Genomic DNA, 27412 nt, shown 5'->3' with positions numbered 1-27412 from the left:
GTGTGTATAATACTTTATGTCGGTGGACTGTTCCGTCTTGGGTTTTTTGGTCCTCATCTTTCCATCCAGAGGGCCAACGTGCTGTTTAGTGTCTTCCATCTTTATGGGTTGGTTCAGCTGCCTGTCACTACTGGATCAACTGCCCATTTGTTCATGTGTGATGCTAACTCTACTTGGACAAACTGCCTGAAATGCGTTTCTAGAGACTATATAAAACACACAGTTGTTTTATGATGTTTTAATGTGGAAATGTTACATATTATTGCTTTAAATGCCCATTTTGCATTTCAGTTCTGTTTCCTATTGTCTTACACTTACTCCAAGTGAATATTTAAATATAACAGTATTTGTAACTAAACAATCTTCCTGTAAATTAAAAGCAGCATACATCATCTTCTGCTGGTCGTTACTATAGTATTTTGAAAATCTGATACTGAACGCTATTAATCTTTGTCTATTATACCATTAATAAATCACTGTCTTTCTGTATACGTGGTTCTTTTCAATCCAACCAAAACATGACGTTAATCCAACAACTTCACTGCTTATAGGATAAAGATAACGCTGCTGATGATAAATAATGTTTAGGTCCGTCTGACTTTCTCTTGTCTTTTCCAGACTTCAGTGACAGATGGATTTTTACTTAAAGTTCAACCTTTGGTAATATTTTATGGCTGCAACAGTGTTTAGTTTGGCTTATAGTAAAGTCCACATGCATTTACACATGTAGTTTCTTTACATTTTGAGCCAACTTTGAATGGAATAAAAAGACACCATATACTATATAAAAGAGAATGATGTGTATGTATTTGTTTCTCAGTGTTCTGTTCTTTAAAAGGTGCTTTCACCCACATCTTCTGTGCTTGTACAGTATATGATCATTTTGCAGGGTATACGTCTCAGCTTGTTCCACTCTGTTAGTTGTTGGGTGAACGTGTAGACGCATGTGAGATGCTCTGCTAAGTGCTGGTAGCCGTAAAGCGTATTGCCTGGCGCTGACAGCCACAGCCTGAGGGTTGATCTAGTGTGATTCTGCTGTCATCTCTCTATCGACCGGGCTCTGCCTCTCTGACTTATTACACTCGTACATCATCAGCATGTCTGTCTGCATGTCTGTCTACCTGTTTATCACCAGGAAGGAGTGCTTTCCCACGTTTCCCCAGTGTTAAGTAAATCCTTGTCTGATATCTGCAGTTATCTGTGTATCACTATTTGTCTTAAAATACTCTGTAATTACGATGATAAACGCTTCAATATCGATGTTGAGCTTGGTAATAGGGGTAAAATAAGGCTGGTGGACATTGTGTCTCTCTATGTTTTGCAGACTTAACTACACATACTGACTTTGTTTGGGATTACTATAAACTTAGGCTAATACACTTGTGATGATCTAGAGGAAGACAAATGATTTTGTCGTTATTGATCCTCCCACCCGTCGCATAATTGTGGCTTCTTTCTTACATTTTAGACAATAGGCTTTGTTATTTCTTAACCAAAGAAGTACTAATGAGTTATCACAAGACATAGAAGACCTAAAAGGCAACATCATGGTTTGCAAAAAAATAAAATAAAATAAATAAATAAATAATATATTTATTTATTTATTTATTTATTTATATATTTATATATATATATATATATATATATATATATATATATACACACACACACACACACTCAAGGAAAAAAGAAACGCACCACTTTCATTTTCTCGATTTTTTTCAGAAATATGACAATTATTGCAAAATTGCAAACTACAATGAGTTCAGTACTATTCTGAGTCAAAATGAAATGATTGTTTTCCTGGTTCTGGTTGATTGATTTTGATTAGCAATAAGAAATGTATTTTTGTATTCTTCACCCATGTCTGCTCATGAGTGAAACTCACAGATGAATTGGACCTCTCCTCAATTGTGCACAACCATTCCCTATAAAAAGACACCAAAATGGAGCAAAAACACATTTGTCCACAATGCTACAACTACTCCAACCGGAGAGAGATCGGGTTTTGTTGAACCACATTTCGATGCCAGACCTGACAGGGAGAAACGGGGAAGAGAAGAAGAAAGGGGGAAGAGAGAAGGAGAGCGCAAAGGGGGGAGAAAATAGAAAAAGAAGGTGGCAAAGACCCTCACACAAGAAAATATCAATAGTAATAATAATGATAATTATAATAATAACAATAACCATCAACAAATAAAACGAAACCCAAAAAACGAATAACTAATGAAGCTCCCAGAGGTCGGGGTGTATAGATATACCAGGAATTCCAGTCGTCCTTTCATCCATCTGTCCATCCAAGAATTTTGTCCATTCCATTTCTCTGACACTATTCATCCGATTCTTTTCAAATTTGATAAACATATTCTTTATCACTGGCCACAGTGCAGTGAGTTTGATGGCTGATATCCAATTTTTTTTTTTTTTTAAACAAGTATTTGAAAAGATTTCAAAAAGATTGGAAGTTAAGACTCAAAATGAATCCCTGGGTAGGCAGGGTATCATTGGGCGGAGGTATTAGTAAGCTCTACTTGCTTTTTCACTTGTTCCTTATGTTAGTGCCACAGTTTGGACTGCAGTTAGTAACTACACTGAACAAAAATATAAATGCCACACTTTTGTTTTTGCTCCCATTTTTCATGAGCTGAACTCAAAGATCTAAAACTTTTTCTGTATGCACATAAGGTTTATTTCTCTCAAATATTGTTCACAAATCTGTTTAAATTTGTGTTAGTGCACACTTCTCCTTTGCTGAGATAATCCATCCACCTCACAGGTGTGGCATATCAAGATGCTGATTAGACAGCAGGATTATTGCACAGGTGTGCAGGTGTATGGCTGGCCACAATAAAAGGCCACTCTAAAATGTGCAGTTTTATCACACAGCACAATACCACAGATGTCACAAGTTTTGAGGGAATATGCAATTGGCATGCTGACTTCAGGAATCTCCACCAGAGCTTTTGCCTATGAATTGAATGTTCATTTCTCTACCATAAGCCATCTCCAAAGCTGTTTCAGAGAATTCATGAAGAAGACTGCATGAGGAAAATGGTGGTCACACCAAATACTGACTGGTTTTCTGACCCCCCTGGACCACCCAATACAGTAAAAGTGCACATTTTAGAGTGGCCTTTTACTGTGGCCAGCCTAAGTCACACCTGTGCAATAATCCTGCTGTCTAATCAGCATCTTGATATGCCACACCTGTGAGGTGGATGGATTATCTCAGCAAAGGACAAAGGAGAAGTGTTCACTAACACAGATTTAGACAAATTTATGAACAGTATTTGAGAGAAATAGGCCTTTTGTGTTCGTAGAAAAAGTTTAGGATCTTTGAGTTCCGCTCATGAAAAATGGGAGCAAAAACAAAAGTGTGGCATTTATATTTTTGTTCAGTGTAGATATGCGCACATTTCCTGAACGAAATGTAGGCTGTGTTTTTCCCTCTTGCTGGATTTGTGGACTTGTGGCTAAGTGCGATGTACCTATAAAATGTTGTTCCACTTTACATTTGTATGCACAAGTTATTTATTGCAAAACATTTTGCTCTAACTGTGCAACAGCACAACAGGAAAGATAAAAAGAATATGGATCAGTTGTGTTATAAGACTGTTTTTCAAAACCTAAATGTACAAATCACATAAGATTAACAGCAGAATTTGTAATTTGCATGAACAGTTTTGAAAAGGTTAATGTAGTGTGTTATATTTCTCAAAAAAACAAAAACAAAATACGATTCATGGCCCAGGGTCGCAAATTGAGAAAGCAACAAAACAAACTGCACAAAAACTATGAAAAGGGGTCAAACCAATAAAGGACCTTTTTAGGGGTTCTAAAAGGAGACTGAAAATACAATTTACAATCACCCACTGAGTCTATGACAGATCAAACAAAAAGATGGGCCTTTAACAGTATTTAAAATGGGAGTCAGTGGTCAGGATGGGGGGTGGGGCAAACTGAGGTGGGAGGGGCAATCTCCTTTTAAAGACATCAAGGGACTAATTACAGCCAGGTGAGGAGAAATGTGGCAGGTGCTCCTGATAAGCACTAACGACCTGTGGACAAGATCCAACCAAGAAAGAAAACTATTGTGCTATCTGTGTCTGGAAATAATGAGACTGTTTTCATTCTCAACTAATCTGTTAACTACTTGATAAAACAAACAAACAAAAAAAGGCTGTCCACTGTGAAGGACATTCCATTAAAAAAATGTCTCTGAAAAAAGTCATGCATGTTCTGTCTTTGTCTCCCTCCAGAGCTGGACAACCCAGAGGCCAGAGTGACGGAGATCCACGCTCTGGTTCACCGGCTGCCCGAGAAGAACAGACAGATGTTGGAACTGCTGATGAAACACCTGTCCAAGTAGGTGGAGCTGTTACACACTTGTACAGATTTAATTCATTAATTCACTCATTGTGCCACTGCATCAGTTACATGTGCATGTACTGACCTGCACAGTTTATTTATAGCGGTTTCTGTGAAGTATATTAGGGAAGAATGGAGAAATGTTCTGCAAAACAGCCCTCTATCTGCTCATCTCTAAATGAAGGCAGCATCTCTATCACTGGGAATTATTCACTGTAACCACACATTTTTAATATAATGATGACTTCCATTTGGCGTAATACTTATAATGCCTTGACAGTCTTAATGAGACATACAGTATTACATGAGTCTGGATAGGAATGGATGTAAAATACAGCTTGACTGGGTGCCTGGGTTGTATAACTGGGACAGTAATTCTAGTTTGAGCTATGTTTTCTTATGTCGACAGTATGAACTGTGTTTGAGCAGATTTTTAATTATTAGATTTTAACAACAAACAGGTCATAACCACACACTGAAATGTAGTTTTACTTAAAATGCTTTCAAAACAATGAGTATATGTAATAAGTATATTTTATAATGTTGTTTAAAATGTCTTAATCCACGGCATTGGAACTGGAAATTAAAAGTTTCAAATTGAAAGTTTTAAATTTGAGCTAATAGGAATCATAATTACATTTATACATGCTTGAACTTAATAATAACTTGCTTAATATTCTTGTCTTCCATTGAGGTGCAAGAACGGTGGACTTAATAAATCACTTAGAAGACCATGCACAGATTTGTTCTGACAGGACTTCAGTTTCAATCACATTTTTATCAAACTTTATGGTTGTTTATAGGGCAAAATATACAGAAATGAAAGATTGTGAATCAAAACACTGCAAAATTAATACTTAAAAAGTGCTGCACAGCACAACATTTCTCAGTTGTGGATTTAAGGTTAGTCTGAGAGTAAAAGAAAAGTTCAGTAAAAGGTTTAAGTGGGAAAAAAAAGCCCTTAGTCCTGGAATAGGCTTAATCCTTGTCTGAGGCACTGTGTCATATTGTACATTCTCCTGCCATTTAAATAGTCATACTGAAGGAACTTTAGATCATCTTCACTCATGGAAGTGAAATAAGAATATTTTGGTTGAATATATATATATTCTACCTAAATCTATCTGAACTTGTTATTATAGGTGAATTTAAAGCTGTTTTAAAGGAGCGTGAAATCAGTGAGCTTGGTCAGTGTAACTGTTTTTAAACTTGCACAAATGATTGTTTTGTCACTATCGATTGTAAGTTTTTTTATTATGTGTTGATTATGTCTTGTCTTGTCAGAAACTGTGAGTTATGCTGCTTTTCTGGGCCAAGTCACTCTTGAAAAAGAGATTTGCAATCTCAATGAGGCTTTTTTACCTGGTTAAATACAGGAGATATATATATATATATATATATATATATATATATATATATATAAGAAAGTCATGCAGAATTATATTTTCCTCTGTGATGAATCAGTGGCTACATGTTTTCCGTCTCTCTGAAGGGGAAAAAAGTACTGTGCATGGAATAAATATTTTATAATCTGCTGCATCTTGCCTAATTGTACATCAAACAGTAGAAATGCATTTTAGTAATGTCATATTAAGTGCCCGACTGAAGCCCTGAAGTCTCTCCTATTGTTAACCCTATAAAACCATTTGTATCATATTTGCTACGGCAGCTTCTAAGACCTTTATCTTATCAACAAGATCAATACTTTCCTTAGAAATCTATTGTATATGACCCGATACGTGTTTTCTGCCCCTGGTGGTTTATCATTCCGCTGCAGTCAGTGGAAGGGCTTTTTGCCTTCTTTCAATATGGCCACTATCTTTAAAAATCCACACACTTTTTGCAGGAAGGTCTTCAGTAATTCTCAAAAAAGTTACGTAAAGAAGAACATTTATTCTTTTTTTTTTTTTAAATAAGTGCTTCTGTACTGAAACAATGCATAGTTACTTGATAATTGATTCTTTATCATACAGTTAAATTGTCATTAAAAAACATGTGTATCAGATTTGATACTGCAGGTATATGCTTTATAAAAACATCCAATGTATCAAATGTGATAAACCAATATATCATGCTATATCATAGCTACTCTGAACAAAGATATCGATATCATTGAGAAGACCATTTAGATTATACTTCATGTTCTGAAACAATGCTTAGTTACTTGATAATTGATTATTTATAGCACAGTTAAATTGTGTTAAAATGTGTGTATAAAATATAGATTCTGTAGGTATATCAGGTGCCGTATAAAAACGCCCAATGTATCAAATGTGATACAAAAATGTATCATAAACACAATGATACGGCAAAATGTTTAGACTAGATTTTGTTAGATGGTCTAATAAACATCTCAATTCCAGACACAGGGTTAATTTGGTTCTAAATATCGTTAGCCTCATAGCATAATTGGCCAAGTCATATTGTTGGCCAAATTGTGATATCTGTGTAACTTTACCCCCCTATCACTGCTGATTGATTTTATGCAGATATCACAAAAATATGACTTTAGCAATTATGCTATGAGGTGAACAATATGTAATTATTTCAATACAGCGATGCTTTGAACATGGCAACAAACAGTTTAACCTTTACGTTTGACTGCTGTAAGGTTTAAATATGTGATTTAGTGATATTCATGCACAATTATATTTTCCTCTGTGATGAATCAACAGCGACATGTTTTCTGTCACCAAATCTGTATTTACTTACATTTGTTTTTTTCCAAACAGTGTGGCCAATCACCACCAGCAGAACCTGATGACCATCGCCAACCTGGGTGTGGTCTTCGGCCCGACTCTGCTCCGTCCACAGGAGGAGACGGTGGCCGCTATAATGGACATCAAGTTCCAGAACATTGTGGTGGAAATCCTCATTGAGCACCATGAGAAGGTAAGCATGCATAGGCTTGTAAATCTGTGTGTGTATTTACATAAAGAAATGGGCTGGTTAGTGTTTATGTGCTTTATTTTTTTCACATTTGTTCAGTGAAGTAAGTAAATTATTGTGAGTTGAGCCTGATTAAACACATACAACAGGAGTAGACTAAACAGAGGTGTAACAGACTGAACAGGCTGATACTGGGCAGTGACTGTCTGCAGCCGGTGTGACAGTGATCAGATAAACAACACTGAACTGTGTTACCTCTGATGTTCACAGGTTCATCCTTTGCTGCACGCTGCTTTGGCATTAATCTCGAAATGAACATTAACTAAATTGATTTGCGCTCAGGTACTTAGTCTAGTCCTGGAGCATACACTGTATATTCCTGCTGAATGACAGCGGTGCACATCCTGCGTATATGTGTCTGTATCCTTAATGGCCACTGTCACCACACACTGGTAAGAGCAAGGGATGGTGCATTACTTAAAACAGGTACATGGTCACATGCACAGCAACACATTCGCAAACCATGATGTTGTCTTATCTCTCCAGTTCTCTGAGTTCTCCAGGTTCCTCCTACCATCCAAAGACATGCACTGATAGGTTAACTGGTTAATCTGAATTACTTTACTGTGCCAACTATTTCTTGAATGTGTCCCAGCCTGAATGTGAGGAATGGACATATATTTACAAATAAAATGAAGTTGACCAGACAGCACATGGAATCTGTGGTATCCATACTGCCTACAATGGAATACAAGTCAAATTAAATTCTAATATCCCTGCTTTGTTTTTGTTTTTTAATTTGCATTTTCCATTCTGTGCCAACTATTTCTGATTTGAGGTCATAAAAAAAAAAAAAAAACAGTGCAAACAAAAAAGCTCGGTGACATAGGTAAGGATTTAGTAAACATCCACTATAATGTCAGAGGGACTGGTATTTCAATAATTGTGAGTTAATAACCATACACGTAACACCAACCTTTTGATCACAGGTGTCAAACATGTGGCCTGTGGGCCAAAACAGACCCACCAAGGGGTCCAATCTGGTCCATGGGATGGATTTGTGAAATCCATAAAGGATGTCAAAATCATCTGAGTTCAGGTTCCACATACAGACCAATATGATCTCAAGTGGGTTGAACCAGTAAAATCATAACCTATAAATGATGTGAACTCCAAAATTCTCTCCTTATTTAGTGTATGAAAATGTACATGAAAATGTTTACATTTACTAACCATACTTTCACAAAAAATGGGAATAACCTGATAAAATGTGAACAACCTGAAACGTCTTAAGAGAAGTAAGTGTAATTTTAACAATATTTTGTCTGTTACAAAATGTTTGGTGTATTTGTAGATCGCCTGGGATCTATAAGTTGTAATACGTATGTGTAAATGATCATCTGAGGCATAATGTTAAATTTGCAGTTTTTCTTAAGAAATTTCAGTTTGTGCATAGTTTTTCAAGTGTTTTACTTTTTTAAGGATAGTTTGTAAATGTAAACATTTTCATTTTGTATTTTTACTTTTTTTTGCTCTGAAACATAAAGAAAAGTTTAGAGTTGACATTATTTATATATTATTATGTTATTACTTTACTGGTCTGGCCCACTTCAGATCATATTTGGCTGGATGTGGAACCTGAACTAAAATGAGTTTAATACCTGTGATCTAAAGGAAGACTAATGATTTTGTCATTATTGATGATACCACCCATTGCAATATTGTGGCTTCTTTCTTACATTTTAGACAATAGGCTTTGTTATTTCTAGGACTGCAGTTAATAGCTATTTTCACTCTCAACTAATCTGTTAACTATTTTCTCAGTCCATCAGGTAGTTATTTGGTCTGTATAATGCATTGTTGACTGCTTTAATGGACAAGACTTTCACAGCTTTACTTAAAAAAAATGAATGAATGAATGAATGAATGAATGAATAAAATGCTGTCCACTTCAAATGACATTCCATAAAAACTACACAAAAAAAGTATCGTGTTGCATCATGCTGTAGCTATTTACATTTTTAAGGAAACTTTATAGATGTAAACATTTTCATAATGTAATTCTACTTTTTTCAGTGTTATTTTACTGGTCTGGCCCATTTGAGATCATATTGGTCTGAATGTGGTCCCTGATGCCTCTGCTTTAGATCATAGCAAACATCCGCTGCGTAAGTGTATATATATCTTATATACTTTAAAGCCTGTTTAGATCTGAGCAGCTTATTGGCGGGCTGAGCTGCTTACAGATGTCTCCATGGCAACAGAAGAGTTAGCATCACTGTGTTAGACCTTGACATCACGCGCACACAGGCAATAAGTCTGGCCTGAGAGGGACAAAAAAAAAAGCACATATGTCACCTGCTTGCAAGATGAATTCACATAGACATAAGAGAGGATGTTAAACACAGGAGTGGGCTCGAGAAAACGTGGCCTCTAGTCAAATGAACAAAAACAAATGGAGTCTAATTATTGCAATCAAAGGACTCTGTATCCTTAAAAAGGACTCATCACTGGTTTGTTTCAGCTGCACAATAATAACCTTTTGCTATTTCTCTTCAGAAATAAGAGGGTGATTAGAGCCACTTTGTTCATTTTATTTGCTGCTCTCAAAATGTGTGAAGTTTTTATGTTTTCTTTTATAACTGCACTGTTTATGAAGCTGAAAATATCTTATGCGGCATAAACAGTATGGAAGTGATTTACCAGACCTTCATGGTATTCCCATATGTTGGACTAGATATTTATAGGTTTCTATTGGCCTGGTATTGGTATTTTATTGCTCTTTCCTCTGTGTGACTGTAAAAATGGCTTCTCCAGCATCATAGACTTACATTTTCTTGGGTGTGGAGGAAAAAGAAAGGGGGATGATGTTCGATTTGCTGAAATTACAGGCTAATACAAGCAGAGAGCAGTGCGGTGGAAAAATGTCACCTCTGAAAAATGTAGGGGTAATTTGTAATGGGAGGAAAAAAATACTGCGCATGGAATAAATATTTTATGATGTGCTGCATCTTGCCTAATTGTACATCAAACAGTAGAAATACATTTTAGCAGAGTCACATTAAGTGCCAGACTGAAGCCCTGAAGACTGGACTGTTGTTAATTTGACTCTGCATATGTAATTATTTCTGCACAATGATGCTTTGAACATGGCAACAAGCAGTTTAACCTCGGTTTGGCTGCAGTAAGGTTGAAATATGTAATTTAGCGCTTTGATTTGAGCAGTAACATTACACAGATTAACTTGCATATGGCTCTCTGCCGTTTTAGTAGAGAACTGGAAGGCAAGAGTGGATAGATAGATAGATAGATAGATAGATAGATAGATAGATAGATAGATAGATAGATAGATAGATAGATAGATAGATAGATAGATAGATAGATAGATAGATAGATAGATGAGCTGCACAATATATCGTTTGAGCTTCGACATCGCGATGTACATGTGCACAATAGTCACATCACAGGCCCTGCAATGAAGGAGGCAAATGAACTCAACCTGTTCTTATCTAATTTTAAGGGTACCTGACACACACTGCACTTAGCGATCCACCAATCACAATCGTTCTTAATCCGTTTGGAGTGAGTCAGTGGTGACAATATTGAAAAATGAGCAACGAACAAGAGAAAATCACCGTAAATGAAGACTTGGTGCCAAAAAGAAAAGCAACGTCAGTTATCTGGAATTATTTTGGCTACAAGAAGAATGATATTGAACCATATGTTCTGTGTCGACAGTGCCTTGCACCTGTCACCACGAGAGGAAACACAACTAATTAATTTGACCATTTATGTCGGCACCAAACAGCTATTATATCCTCCTGAGTATTTTTTCACATCGCAATATATATTGTTGCAGGGTTAAAAAAAATCGCAATGTCAGTTTTTTTCCAATATCGTGCAGCCCTAATAAATAGACAGACAGACAGTCAGACAGACAGATAATATCTAAGCACATTTTTCCCCATATTATGTACTTTATAAAATGTTGAAGTGTAGACTAAAGGACACAGTCAACCCTGGGCTTGTGGATTATACTTTAGAGCCTCAATGTTTGGAGCCAGAAATGAATGCATTTGATCAAGAAGATGCAGCTGCTCCTAATGCTAATGCAGCTAACTGCGAAGTGCTATGTTTAACTTGGTCAAATCATTTCAGCCACTTGTTAAAGGTTAACACCTACAGTTGTGTTTGATCACAGTAATGTAGACTTCGAGTATCATAAACACACCAATTAGCATAAAGAAAAAGGGCTGTCAGAACATGTCAACATTTGTTTTATATAGCCTTATTATCGGTGTAGTTGCAGTGTTTTATAGTGTTGCACTGACCTATGGGTTTGTAACATTGTCACTATGTTAGTGAGTTTATTTTTGTAGTCTGTTTATAGAAAGGCTTTCGTGTCTGTCTGCACTTAAGTGTTTGGGTTCAGACTGCATTAACTTACAGTTCATATAATGTGTTGTTTTGCTGCTGGTGAACAAATAAGAAGGATTACTGTTAACATATGAGCTGCAGGTCCAGCTTCTGGAGTCTGATATATAATGAGTTTGATTTGCAGAGATGCTGTAGAGTTACACAAGTATGAAAACAGTTTGAGTCATTATAAAACTCAGCTATTGTAGATTATTTAAGACTACAGCAGTATGTACAGGAAGATGTGGAATTGAGTTGAACTAATTTAGATATTGTCAACATTGTTAGAAATGTCATCCAAAATTATGCACAAATGCAGACTTTCTAGTCAGATACAACAACAAAAGCCATCATACACAGATGGGCCTCCAAAAAACCCCCACAAAAAATAGAGAAAACATGAGGTTTGGTTGTAACTTACCTTCATTTTATGAGAGAAAAATTCAATTCAGATCATGGATTGTGATTCTGTGTCAAGATTGTGAAAAGATCCTTTGGCCACCTCAGCCAATACATAACATATATTGTATAACTGACTGTATAATGTAATGGCTAATTGTATAATTGACTTAAATAACTGTATAATTCCTCATTATAACCACATAATTTTTAATAAGACAACAGTATTTTTGCACACTTATTTATGTATTTCTTTAATTAACATATTGATAATATGTAGAACATATTGTACAAATTGCTGTTCTTATTGTGTTTTAATATGTATATTTGGTGTGTGTATATATATATGTATTTTTCTTTGTTCAGTTTTATTTTTTGTTGTTTTGATCATTTCTTTCCTGCTCCTTTTTTGTTATACTTGAATGCAGCAACTGTAACACACATTCATTTCCCTCTGAGATTAATAAATGATTCTGATATAATGTTGTATTGTATAAATACCAACATTAGCCTACAGTGCTAAGCTATAGGCTAATAGGCTGGGAATTGTAATTTAAAAAATTAATTAAACAGAAGCTCAAAGGTCAGCAGTAAAAAAAAAAAAGTCAAATGCCGCATAGCAAACATCAAATCCATTAATTTTATATATTTTTGATTTTTTTTCAAAGTGTTAGCAGTGCAGAACAGATATTAGAGGGTCCAAATACAGTGAAGACATACTGACATTTTTTGAATGGGAGTTAATCAGTGAGTGGGTCCCTCTTGCTCCTTGTTGAAACCTCTAAGACCAGATGGCAAATGGCAATCATGAAAGTATTTATCAGAGGTATCTATCTTACTATAACCAGCACTCAAAAATAAATAACCCTTGTGTGTTTTCCTGGGTAAACTCATACTTCCTTTGTTTGCATTTTGTAACAGATATTCAGGGACATGCCAACCTCGGCCAGCGGTCCGACCGGCCTTCAGCACAGTCAGTCCCGGAGAAGGAGTGCTGAAAGCAAGGCCCCGTCCTGCAGCGAGAGGCCTCTCACACTGTTCCACACCCCGACACATTCACAGAAAGGTGAGTTTGACACATACTCACAAATCCTAATCAAAGCTGTTCGTTCTAGTTGACACATGTAGAGCCAGGTAACCAAAAGGGAGAGAAAAAAGCAGCAAAGACAGACTGTATACATACAGTAGGGCTTGAGTTGAATTTGGGTTCTTTATCTATACTTAGGGGACTTTGTACATCATTATCTATTTGATCAGTGTAGAAGGCAAGCTGCCAATTGCCAGTTTGACACACAGATTTTACTTTACTTTGATTAACAGAGCTTAAGATCAGAGCTTTACAAAGAAATAACACAGAAAGGAAAAAATATAATCCTGGCATTCAGATGGTACTGTCTCAGTGAAAGTGTATCAATGTGGATTTCAGACCACTGTAATAGGAGAGTCTTCAGTAAATGTGTCCTGTCTCCTGTAGGTGAGAAGAGGAACAGTGTCGTGAACGCCACGGTGGCCGAGCTCCAGCAGTCGGTGTCTACCTCGGCCAACTGTAACAGCAGCAGCAGTAGCAGCAGCAGCAGCCAAGGACGAACGCCCAGACACAGCCTGACCAGCAATGACGGAGAGCACGACACCCGGCAGATCCGGCCCAGCTCGCTGTGAGTGTGACAACGTCAACAAACGCACCTAATGCCTCAAAAAGCACCTTGATTACAGTAAATATAGGAGTAGAACTGTCAACGGCGAAATAGGGAAAGAACGACCAGTGTTCAAGTCAAACAACCACCACTAATCATTTCATCACTTACCATGATCAGCCTTTTTGCATTTTGTTTTTTTTTTTTCTTTCTGCAACATTTAACCATCTCAGACTACATTGTCCCAGAGGAAAATATGGAGTTTAAATCATTTATAGATGCAAAGAGACATATAATCAGACTAGAGCTGCAGATATACCTCCCCTACCTCACTGCAATAGTCACACCACCTTGTTTTTCTCATCTTACCTTCTACTGTATATATCCCATATGGCCTGTATATATGTGTCCTTATTTGTTGTACATATTTCTCATCTGTAGTGTAGTTAGCTTTTTGTGTATTTCAGTAGTTTTTAGTAGTACTTCTGTAGTATATGTATATTTTTGATATTTTATCCTGTAGATTTACACATTGCCTACATTTTTCAGTATTTTGTGTGATATTTTTATACAGTTCTTTTGCTGCTAAACAGAACAGAGCAGCTAAATGGATTGTTATTGTTCCTGTGACAGTGACAGTAAAGATCACTGTATTGTAAATTGATTATTTTTGTAATCAATTAATCTATCGATTATTTTCTCCAGCTGGATTAAACGATTATTAGAGTAGGGGCAAAAATAGAAAAATGTTAAAAAGACATGTCAGAAAATGACAACCTGTCCTTTATTCCAGAGCCAGCTGTGACAAACAAACATATAGAAATATCTGTATAGAAATAACAGCAATAAAAATGTCTACACATATAAACAACAACAAACAAGTCAAATGACATGACAATATGTGCGCTGCAGTCTTCAACAAATGTATTTATACAATTTACAAACTTACTAACTTAAGATGGAACTAACATACAAGATAAAAAAAATAAAGCCAAATATTTTTAATGTTTGTGTTTAAAGGAGTAAGTGCAGCAGCAGCAAAATTAAGGAAACAAAGGTTTGATTCAGGAAAATTGTAATCGAAACAACTTAAGATGTGACTAAAATACAACTTTGTGTTTATCCTGGTGTCATGTGCATCACAATAAGCGTCCATGTGAAACACAACAGCGGAACCAATGTTTACCAGAAGCAAAATTAAGGAAACAAATCTTCAATTCAGGAAAATTGTAATTCAGTATTTTTTGTAGTTGATTAGAGTTGAGTCATTATTTATCATCACCAGCTATTTTGTATTTTTTTTTCTGTTGTTTTTTTTTTTTTTTTTTCTTTCTGCAACATTGACCCATGTCAGTCTACATGGTCCCACTGAGGAAATATGGAGTCTGAATAATTTATACGTAGATGCACAGAGACATATATTCAGACATTTTAAAACACATACACACTCCTGATTAGATTCTTTACTACACCACATATCACTTCTAAAGTAAAGGCACATCAACAATATTGATGGAGACAGTTTGGGCATGAATGTGATAATCATTCTCATATTTTCTGGACATGTACAAAATTGAAGTCTTTCTGGGAAAAGGCTTTTTGAAATGACCAAGGGCATTATGACTTTCACAATTCCTAAGGACCCCAAATGTTTTTTTGCTGGGACCGCTACCTGGAAAGGTATCAGAGAAAGAAGACAAATACCTCTTTAAAAATCGTATAATTGCTTCCAAAAAGGCCATTACATTCCTTAAGGAACTGGCTCAAAACTGGTGCTCCCCCCATGAGGATCAGTGGCTAGTTATAATAGAGGAAATCTGCTCTATGCAAAGACTGACTTATTACCTACAGCATACATATCTTCATAAAGCGCTGGAGAAAATGGCTGGACTATAAACAAAACAATGCATAATTACTATTGTGTGTCATTTAAATATTTTGTGTTCAACCAGTGACCCCTAGTTTCTATATTGTTTTGTCTGTTGATAAAACAAATACAAATGAAGTATAAAAAAAAAAAAACACGTACACACTATTTACCAACTGACCTAAAGCACACACAGAGGTCTAAAACATAGATAAAGAGATCCACATTAAACCAAAAAAAACACAAACATTAAACCGACTCACTTATTTATTGTGGGAAATGATCTAATTTTTATTATTTGTGTAACAGGCATCACTGCATGCATGAACACAATCACAGTATACTTAAGTTTCTGCCAAGAGTTTAGACAAAATGTGTTGTCAGGTTGAATCCTGTGATCACATGGGCAAATATGATAAAGAAGGTAAATGAGCAAGGCATGTCCCAACTAAACCAACATTAGGGAACTTGACTGTCTGTTCCATACCCCCTTAAACATATCAGACATCAGGTAGAACATAAATGTTTACCATCAACAGGACCCACAGGACTGAGTGGGTCAGAAATACCGTGTCTTTTCAAGTTAAACGCTCATCATCACATTACTAACTGGTGTAAACACGTGAAATTCCCAGAACATGGCTGAACACAGGGCTCATAATGTCTTTATCAGTTTGTCTGCTCAGTCGTGTTGTTTCTAAGCCACATTTGTGTTGACATTCACCTTATTTAATTGTGAAAAGATTTATGTTGGCAGATTCCCTCAGGGTGAAGCAGCTTTCAGACGTCTCATTTACATTCACTAGAAAGACACGCTGACAAGACACGTCACCTAGATGATTGCAAGTCACTTGTGATTACTTCTTTCCTTTTGTCTTCTTATTGCTGCTTCTTTCTGGACACGCACTGCTTCACCTTCATTCTTTATTTTTTAATATTTATTCACCTCTTTAACAGGAGTTTGTCTCTGGCTTTGCTCTTTGTGCAGTGTTCTGCATCCCTGCTAATGTGTACTAAGTATCAATTCCAGAAAATGAGGAGAAAGAACAGTAGTGCTAGAATACCATGCTTTTGAAGATGACCACAAATAACCACGTAATTCCACAATATTTTGCACACTTCTAAGATCTACACATCCTTAAAGGAGATATCTGATTTTCATGTATATTTATTTTATTTGTCCAATTGATATTTATGGATGGATGGATTTCTTCCCTGCTACTTTTTCTTTTTTGTGCTACTTGCATGGATCAACTGTAACCATGTTCTCTGGGATTAGCAAAGTATTCTGAATCTGAATAATACACTGATACAAAGCCAAAGTTCTCATCGAACGTTAGTGAAAAAAAGAAATATTGCCGCTTAGTCCTTTACAAGTAATGAAAACAAACATCAAGTAATGTGAAAAACTTAGTCAAAAGACTTGAACTGTGTTGATTGATGTAGTCAAGGTTTTTTTTTCTTAAAATGGAGATCTACAGTTTTAAATCCATCACTGGTAGAATTATTATTTAGTTGATTTTATTTTCTGCTCCACCCAAGTTTTCTAAATGAATGATCTGGATGGCCATTTCAGAAAGAAAGTAAAAATTCAAACTCATGACTTTACAGCATTAATTGTCAGAAAAAAATATCATAATACTGCATTTCAGGCTGTGTGTGAATGCCGGTACTGTTTGACATATCTTTGTCATGTGATCACACATCATGACACATCACATGACACATTAAATGTAATGTAGCAGGTCTAATCACCAAATGAAAAGAAACCTTTAAAGTGTGTTTGTTAACCCTTCATTAAACTGTCATGTGTGGTTGGTTTTGGCGTCAGCTGCTATGAGATCCTTATAATTATGTCGTGAATAATTCTCCTGACCTCAGCAGCACTGGTATGATTTGGACGACTCATTAACGTGTCCTTAAGTGTTATTACACTGTCAAAGGAGTTTTATAATGGTTTCACATGACAGTTTAATGTAATGTTAACACATAAAGCTAAACAGTCGAAGTCTTATTATTTGACCTACGGTCGAGGTCATGATGGGTGTCGTGTCACCTCCAAATGAAATGGTTCTAAATATTTGCATGTTCAGTCAAGTGCGGTCAATGCTCGTGCTCCAGCAGTGGCATTCACTGGATGCAGGAAATCAGACAGTTTAATGCAAACTGGATTCAGACACAATTTGAGGATATATACTTACCACCATTAAAAACGGACAGTCCAGACATGTGGTGTAATTTCCAGAAAATTATTTGCTTAGGTGTCTTTTTTTGTATATGTTGTTTATGAGATGAGTAACACAGTTAACAGCTGTGATTTTTTTCATTCCCAACTCGCACGATGTCGGCGTTTAGACTAATCCCTTAATGTCGGACGTTGAGTCGAATCTCTTGTACAAAGTTATGCTTGACTGGTAACTTTAGGTGTGATCAATAGCCGATATAAAGGCAGCAAAGAAAACACCGAAATGTTCTTGCCAGCTCGAAATGCCACGACTTATGATACAACAGAGAGAACGTGCCATTGGCATGTTACGAGCAGGTCTGAGCCATGGTGAAGTCGTTCGCTGTCTGCGCTGTCATCACAGTATAATCAGTCGTCTGAGTGCCGGATCGGATCCCTCAGGACAGTTCCATGTGTCGTCGCTGCACTGCTTGTTTGGAAGCCAGAGGTGGACACACACGATACTGAATGATGACACTTTTAATTTCTGAGTACCTGTATTCAGTGACTGAATAAACGTGTCAAGTAGATCACAATTTGTCCACAATTCATTCTCTAATGACCAATGCTTCCCTCTATCATATGACAGTAACCCCAAACCAATTAATTTAATATATCTCCAAATATACATATTATTCTGACCCGTGTGTTTTTAGTGGTGCTAAGTATACATTCATCAGCCTTTAATAGATACTTTTCTAGATACTTTAAGAAATGTATGGTTATGTGCCAGGGGTGTCAAACTCATTTTAGTTCAGGGGCCACCTACAGTCTAATATGATCTCAAGTGGGCCGGACCGTAAAATAATAACAGTGAAAAAAGTACAATTTAAGTAAAGTTACACTTTTAAAATGTTTACATCGACAAAGTTTCCTTAACCCTTCATAGGACACTCATATAAATACTCTGAAATGTAAAATTTCAACCTTAGTGTGTTATTGCAGGACATAATGAGACTTTACTTTCGTGAAATTTTTCAAAAAATGTTTTGTTATGTAGAAAATCGAGGTTAATGAAGTAACTATACTCATAAGTGGTTAAAAAAAAAAAAAAAAAAATCAAATGACGTAAAAAAGTACAAGTAAAACACATGTAAAATGTTGCATCATGCTGTTTCCAATTGAGACAATTAATTAATGTAAAAAAGCCAAATCTTTGACTCTTTGGGTCTCAGGGTACATATAAAATGTATTGTGGAAATTTTCCCATAGATCAGCAACTATGATTATTATGTTATAATTTTATGTATTTTATATTTTCAAAAATCTGTACTTTTTTGTATTTAGGCATGATTTTGTTTACATCATCGAAATAAAGTGTTTTGTTGTTACCTCCACCAGGGGTATTGTGATCGCTTTGCTTTGTGTGCGCGTGTGCGTGTTTGTTTGTTTGTTAGCAAGATAACTCAAAAAGTTGTGGACGAATATTCATGAAATTTTCAGGAAATGTTGATACTGGCACAAGGAAGAAATGATTACATTTTGGTGGTGATTGGAGGGGGGCACTGATCTGCCTTGGCGGAGGTCTGCACTCTCAGAGTGCTTTTGTTGTTTTTCTTAACTTTACTTATGCTTGAGCACAGCTTTTTTAATGAGACGAGATTGAAACCACAACTCAAAACCCAGGTTGTACTCTATTTATTTTAGATTTAATGTTGTGAAAACCTTAACCTCATGAGACCCAGGAAAGTAAAAATTTTGACTTTCTTCATTAAATAATTGCACTGATTGGAAACAGCATTTTTTTTATTTAGACATTTTGTTTTGTTTTGTTGTTTTTTTTAAGTAAAGTTGTGAAACTCTTGTCCCCTATACAGGGTGAGTCAGAAAAAACGCTCTTTCCATTTAAAGAAATTGTACTGCTGAAACGGAAACACTGATTTTCCTTTTGACCATACAGTCATATTGATGTGGTTATTGAGCATGTCTGGTGATGTAGTCATAGATTTATTGCATTGCATAAGAGAGAGAAGGTCCATTGTTTATTGGGCACTGAAATACCTGCCAACACAATGTATGCCACAGTGAACAAACTTGAAATTGACAACAATTACAGGAGTCGGGGCTTTGCTTTCACACTCAGGACATAGACCTACATGACAGTGCCCAGGGAGTTTTCATCATGGCAAGACCACAGTTTACGGATGTGCAGAGAGCTTTCATGGTGACAAAATTCTCCCCGATCCCCGGACTTGACCCCCCTTGATTTTTTTCTTGTGGGGGTATCTTAAAAACCGTGTGTATCAGACTGTTCCACAAACTCTTCAGGAACTCCGAAATCGCATCATGGCTGAAATCCAAGCCCTATGACGAACACGAATGGCGAGAAGAGCTGTGTTAGAGATGCGACAACGAGCACAGATTTGCATCAATCTGAATGGTAGCCAGGTTGAAGGTCGTGCCGGACGACTTCGTTGAGACAAAACATTTTGATGGTGAGTAAACATGCTGTAATGGTTGACAATTTCAATTTCATTCACGGTGGCATAAACTGTGTTGGCAGATATTTCGGTGCACAATAAACAATGGACATTCCCTCTGTTATGCTATGCCATAAATCAATGATTCAATCGCCAGACATGCTCAATAACCACATCAATATGACTGTATGATCAAAAGAAAAATAAGCATTTCCATTTCAGTGGTACAATTTCTTTAAATGAAAAGAGCGTTTTTTCTGACTCACCCTGTAGAAGACAAACATCCATCTTGGGAGGCTAAATCAAAATAAAGAAAATTACCAAAATTAGCACTGAACCATGAATTCATAGACTGTAGGTGTGTTTTTGTCCTGATGCATTTTGTTGCATCACTTCCTTTTTTTTTGGCTTCTACGCAGTTGCAAAATAAGTAACCCTCTGGTTTCTTCAACTCCCACTCTGAATAAAAACATTTAATCAAAACTGGAAAGAAATAATGATTTAATATGTAATATGATTTTTAATTTAATTTAACCATTGTTTAACCAGGAACAGTACCATTGAGATTAAAAACCTCTTTTACAAGGGAATCCTGGCCAAGATGGGCAGCAGCAAATACAACACACAGTTACAAGACTGCACAATGAAAACACATATAACAGACACATTTAACTATAAATAGTAAAACTAACATTTACAAGCAGATTAAGAAAAACGAGGGCAAGTTATGGAGTCGGCCTCGAGAACTCAGTTTGGATTTAAAAGTGCTCAAAGAAGTGAACTCAGTTTCTAGTCTTTCTGCAGCTGATTCCATTCAGAAGGTGCAGAGTAAACAAAAGCCCTTTGATCCACATAGACTGAGGAAAATTCGTATTATGATAGAAGCTGAAATGCCCTTCACACACATACACTGGACATAGATGTACATAAGACAAAGGTCAAGTTCATTTTCCACCATTAAAAGCCTTACGCTCTCCGCCCTTGGCTTTTCTGTATTTTATAACTTTCTGATCCACAGCAGATTTTATTTTATGTCTTAAGGCAGAACTGTTGAATGATTTTCAGTTACTCCACAACCAGCTGTAATGAAAACACGAAACCGGTGACAAGACAAAGTGTATTTCCACAGCTCTCTGGTCCAAGTGGACAGTGAAGTGTGAATCTCAAGGGAGCTGCCACGGCCAAGATAGATATGGTGAGATTATCAAGATGGTGCCACGTTGGCCCACAAAAGGAGCAGGCACCCGTTTATGGAGACGCTGCTGTCATTCCCACACTGTAAAATATAACTTGCTGTTTCAACTTAAAAATATGAGTGAAAGGGCTGCCTTAAATTTGTACATCAAATGAACAAACACGTTCTCCTAACATACGCCATGTTGTCTCATTAAAATATCTCGTGTTGTGTGTACATATTTCTGTGTTTTTTGGACACAGATTTGTTAGTTAGTTGAACTGTTATGGTAGTTGTTTGTCACTTAATAATTGAATTCACCTGAACTGAAATGTGTAGACACATCTCATCAGTCAAGGTAAGTGTTGGAATCAAATTCAGGACTTTCTTGTTATGAGGTGACTGTACTTACCACTACACCACCGTGTCTTTGTTTAATTACAAGGTATAATCTTCTACCTTTCTTTCTAGCTGTTTAAATTTTTATTTCTTTACAAATCACTATCTCACCTAATTATTTAAAACCTGACTAAGACATAATTAAAAAGGCAATGGTTACTGCTACAGTACTGTGGCACAAAATAATAGTTTGTCTGTTACCACAGACCAATCAAATGTTAGCATTTGTATTAGAGTCAATCAGGGATACTGTTACATGAACTCATTCACCTCTTGTTTTTTTTTTTTTCACTTATTATCCTCTTGTTGCCACAGTACTGTGGTGATATACAGTATGGCGTATACTTCAGTTCATTCTTTTGTGCATTTTGCTACCACAGTACTGTGGAAATTGATGGAAGAAATGACAAATTAGTGATAATATATAGTATAGAATAGGAATTATTGTTCTAAATACTCTATATGTTGTTGTTTCATGGTGTTCTTTGCTATGGGGGCTGCAGAAGGTGAGCAGAGCTACATGTTAGATGCAGCAGTGTGTCGTGTGACTTCTCAGTTCTGTGTCAGTTCTGTGTCAGTTGAGTGCTGTGCTCCAAATATTGCTCTCTGAAAGTTGTCCCAGTGGCTGATTTATATCAGTGTCAGATTTTCCTACCGGCGGGAATTGAACCCAGGTCTTCTGCGTTACAGTCCGATACGTCGAGTGAGCTAAATGTCCACTGTGTCTAGTCTCGACCTATTTGCTATCTGATTGCCTTGGTACTTTTTCGGGATGTAACTACCAGTCTAGACATGATGTAACGAGGGCGCTGATTGGCTCTGTGGTAATAGACAAACTGATATTTCGTGCCACAGTACTGCGTCAATTGCCATTTCGAATTAAAAATGTGACAACAACAGTTCAGCTGCAGCAACTTCAGTTCAAGACATACAAATTTCAAAATCTTTTTTGCTTCCACAATTTGAAACAGTGAAAGTGCATACAGTTGGGTCAATTTCTTAAACAAAACAAGTGGTTCCAGGCACAACAAACCCCGCCCCTCGCACATATTGTAGCTTATTATGGCATAGATCCAGCTGATGTCATCATATCTATGCATATGAGGATGTCAGCATATCAGTTGCCTCTATATATGTGTCAAGTTTGAAGTAAATTGAAACAAAATTGATGTTTTTATAGACATTTGAACTATCATCCATTATAAGTAAAGGGGAAAAAAAGATTTTAAAAATTCATTTAAAAGTTTCACTTTGACCTACTTTTTCCAAAATGTAACCACCTCTATTCTGGGTCACTGGCAATCTATAAACGCAGTTAGGTATAAATTCAACCAATAGTTTTGCTGCTACAGACATGTGAAATTTCACCCATTATAAGTAAATGGGGGGGGGGGATTAAAAATTCATAAAAAATTGAACTTTTACTTACTGTCCCCAAAATGTAATGATATTTATTCTGGGTCACTGGCAATCTGTAAACCCAATTTGGTATGAATTGAACCAATAATAGTTTTGCTGCTTAAGTGTTAGTAAACAAAGAAACAAACCAAACCAAAAGCAATTCCCCTTGCCTCCCCTTTGGGGGACGGGGTAGAAAAATACATAATGTGCATCACAAAATGTATTCCCAGCTTTGAAACAAGACACAAAAGAGCAACAATAACTTCACAACCGGAAAAGGCACCTGCCAGTTGTCCATGATGCATTTGAACGTTACGTCACCAAAATGTGATGAATCAGGGCTTTACTCCACCCACTCTCCTCAACTGTCACTGAAGTTAAATCGACAGAATTTACTGTTAGACTAGGATTTTCAAGTTAAGAGTTGAGACATTTTTCACTTGTATTTTTAACTTGTACTTGTTTTTTATCACAACATGTCAAGTAATCAGTTGTTGTTCTAGCACAGAATAATATATTAGCACAACAGATGGGCCAAATTATATTTTACAGTGCAGCCAGAATAGAAGATGTAGAATAAATCCATCAATACTATGTAATACTTAATTATAAAGTGTGTGTGACTCATACTGGTAGGATGCCAAACAATGCAAAACAAGAGAAAATCTTCAGGGAGAAAAAAGGCAGGATGGGTAAAATGTCTGATTCTTTTACAACACAAAGATAGAACCCGTTAAACGAATGAATGTACAAGGGAGGAAAAAAGTCTTATCTGTTTGCATAGAAGAGATTTAGTTCATATGTTCCGTATCTCGTAGCCTGTTTTCTTTTCTAATACATTTTTACATCTTCAGATCACTATTGATGAGTTCTGCATGTAGGCTCAGAGTTTATCCATAGTTCAGGAGAGCAAACATCACTCATTGATTGAACAGTTTTCTTTGACAGAACCTTTCATTTCCATGTATGGCAGTGAGAATCCGGGCTTCAATTAATAGCAAGACGAAGAGAGCGCAAGAAAATTTACTGCTTAAAATACATTTCCATTTATAAACTTGTTTGTCTGGGCTGATTGAGTCAGATCCAAGTCCAGACTGTGTTTTCTTAATCTCCCAAAGGTGGACTTCATGCTTTGTCATGTCATCCGTTTCCAAGAAAACTTGTCCTCATCACGGAGGAGAGAGGTACAAGTGTCAAAGGTTAAGTGTCGGACCTTCAAAAGGCCTGCCTTCCCCTGAGGCGAATGTTATTTTCAGTCCTGGCACCTCAGCCACAAGGGTTTTATCGATGCCCTTTTTGATAGTTTTTATTTTTTCTGTGGGAAATGCCTTTAGACATACATAATTAGAATAAATGTCCTTATCTTAGGTGCTCCATGTTTCATTTTGACATTTTGTCTGGTACTGTTAATGAAAATAAGCAGAATGAGAGTTCTCAGATGAACATAAGTGTCCAATTTTCATCTTTTAATAACATACAGTCACATTTATTCTCTGTGAACCAGACTTTGGTCGTGATGTACTGATGTGACGCTCTAAACGATGAATCATTTATGGCATTTTATCTTTTATTTCTCCCATGGGGAGAGTGCTTTCTAATTCACCTTTCTGTTTGGTATTTAAAAAAAAGAGAGAACAAAAAAAAAAGCTCTAAATGACAGATTAGAGGGGGGTGGTAAGGAGCTGTAAAATTGGATTACACCACTAGAAACCGTCACACAGCAGGTGAAAAACTGAAGACAGCCCTCCAACTACAAATATCTTTAAAGGAACCTGTCACGAAAATATTTCCAACACACAGCTTACACACACACACACACCTGTTTAGACTTTGCCAGACAGCTGGTCACATGTGTCTGCTGCTGCCCCTGCTGTACATATTTTTTTTCGTTTCTCTTTCCTTTTCTTTTTCTAACACTGAGTATTTCTTTCACACTCTCGACCTTAAGATATAATGGTGAGCACCACCAAATGCCCCAAAGTTTTCAAATAGGTTTTTAAGTTGCAACACTGGGAAGTCCCATCAAGCCCTTTTATCTGTGTCACAGTTTCTGTGTACTCATGTCGATGCTTCATCTCTGCTCTGCAACGCCTGAGAAACTGTTGATGGCAGTTTCAGTTGTTCTTACTGAATGTGTGCTGAATATAACAGCTCTTTGTTTATTTCAGTGTCCAGATACACAGCAAATGTAGTAATGACAATGGGAGGAGTCGCATCTTAGCTTCAGACTAGAGCTGCAACTATTGATTATTTGTTTAAAGTTGATTAATCTTTTGATTAGTTTCTTCAATTCGATTCGATTAAAAAAATGTAATAAATATTTGAATGAAAAAATTGGAAAAATATGAAAAAGACATGTCTGAAAATGACAAACAACTGAAATGACAACCACAAAAGTATAAAAGTAAAAGCATATATACAAATATCTATAAAGAACTATCAACAATAACATCTACAAACACTACAACAAATTTGTATCTAACTTACTAACAACTTAAGATGTAACTAACATACAAGTTAGAAAAATAAAGCCTTTTTTTTTTGTTTTCATGTTTATGTTAAAGCTTAAAAGTTTGAAGCAGTAAATGATGTTTACAATGTAGAAAAGTGAACACAGACATTTTTCTGCCTTTTTATCTTTGTCTCCTGTGAGCTGCATTCCATGCTGTTTGTGTTGATTCTGGCATCATGTGCATCACAATAAGCATCCGTGTGAAACACAACAGTGGAACCAATGTTTAGCACAACAAAATTAAGGAAACAAAGCTTTGAATAGGAAAATTGTCATCGTATATTTTTTCTAATCGATTTAACTTGATTAATCAATTAATTGATGGACTAAACCAAACGGTCCAGCCCCCTTGTTTGTCCTCATCCTCCCACTGCAAACATCACCATACGACAGCCACCGTAGCACATGTAACAAAATCATCAGTTAAAATTTATGGGGCTTATTAATGAAACATTTCTGAGAGCTTTTTGCACCCCCGTGTTCTTTCTGGAGTCTGAACTTGATATGCGCAGCTCTCGCAGGTCATGTTGTTTTATCGTGCGCTTGACCTTTAAGCAGCTGATGATACATTCCTTCTTAATGGTTCTTTCCAAGGTCGCAAACTGATTTGTCATTGTAAAAAGAGACGTGGTCAACAGGCCAAGTTGAACACAAGGAGCAAGCACTGCTACTGCCACTGCTGTCGTCACATATTTAATAATTTAGCTTATTTGTGCCCGTTGACAAAAGTGTGATGTATTGCTCACAAAAGATGACTAATGACTTAAAAGTCTAATTAATGCCAACGTGCAGTTTGTCCAAAATATGCTGCTTGTGCTGTTGCGTTTTGCTGCTTTTGCTTCTAATTAGATGGTACTGTCTTTCCATGTGCATGCATTTTTGATGGCGCGGCTGTGAGTGTGTGGGTGTGTTGTTATGCATCAAACTGATGGACTGTCAGGAAGCGTACTTAAATTAAGTCAACTGTCAAATGTGTTGTGTGGAGGACACATGCAATTCTCAGAAACCAGATAATTCACTTTTTCATCCATGAAATACAAATCACCCCTGCGTTGTAACCTTGTTTTTTTTTTTTTTTTTGTGTGCAATAATTCCACAACAGAAGTTTAATCAGATGAAGATGAAGATTTGCTCTGTCAAAAAAAAAAGACAATCATCTTGATCGACAGCTTGAAATGTTCATTCGATGAGTTTTTGCAGAGCTTTGCTGAAAGGCATAGGGATAAAAGAATGGATGAAAAGCAGATAGAGAGGATGGGAAGATATCGAAACAGAAAAGCAGTAAGTGACAAATGGGGAGGGAAGACACAATCAGTCAAACTGTCAGTTCAGTAAATAAGTGAAGTAGAAGTACACAGCCAAAATGTCTTTAGTCACCTTCTTAGGCTACATTCAGACTGCAGGCAAATGTGGCCCAAATCCCATTTTTTTTCCCATCTGTGACCTGTATCCGATCTGTTAAAGACAGTTTGAACAGCACAGATCTGATTTTTTCAAATCTGACCCAGACCGCTTTAATATATGGTCCTAAATCCAATGTGTATCTGATATTTAGCAATGCAGCTTCAGTCTGAACGGCCAGGTCACATTTATCCGACCTTTACGTCATTGAAATGTGACAAAACTCACAGTTTTGCGTCCCAGTAGTGTTACTTCTGTAAACACAGTGCGTACCTGTGTGGTCATGTATTACATCAGGACCTCTTTTG

At 36.5% G+C, this 27412-nt stretch overlaps 1 protein-coding gene across 1 annotated transcript in view; it reads left to right on the top strand.

Moving 5' to 3' along the window:
* LOC115432415 (rho GTPase-activating protein 26) overlaps positions 1-27412 on the top strand; it is a 143805-nt gene that overhangs the window by 99524 nt on the left and 16869 nt on the right. Inside the window, exons 17-20 of the mRNA XM_030153244.1 lie at positions 4260-4365; positions 7101-7260; positions 12994-13138; positions 13547-13727. Coding sequence (XP_030009104.1) covers positions 4260-4365; positions 7101-7260; positions 12994-13138; positions 13547-13727 — 592 coding nt within the window. The remainder of the gene's footprint in view (positions 1-4259; positions 4366-7100; positions 7261-12993; positions 13139-13546; positions 13728-27412) is intronic.

This window comes from Sphaeramia orbicularis, chromosome 14, assembly GCF_902148855.1.
Source record: "Sphaeramia orbicularis chromosome 14, fSphaOr1.1, whole genome shotgun sequence".
Classification (NCBI taxonomy): domain Eukaryota; kingdom Metazoa; phylum Chordata; class Actinopteri; order Kurtiformes; family Apogonidae; genus Sphaeramia; species Sphaeramia orbicularis.
The sequence above is the reverse complement of the archived record's forward strand: the minus strand, read 5'-3'. Positions and strand labels throughout refer to the sequence as shown.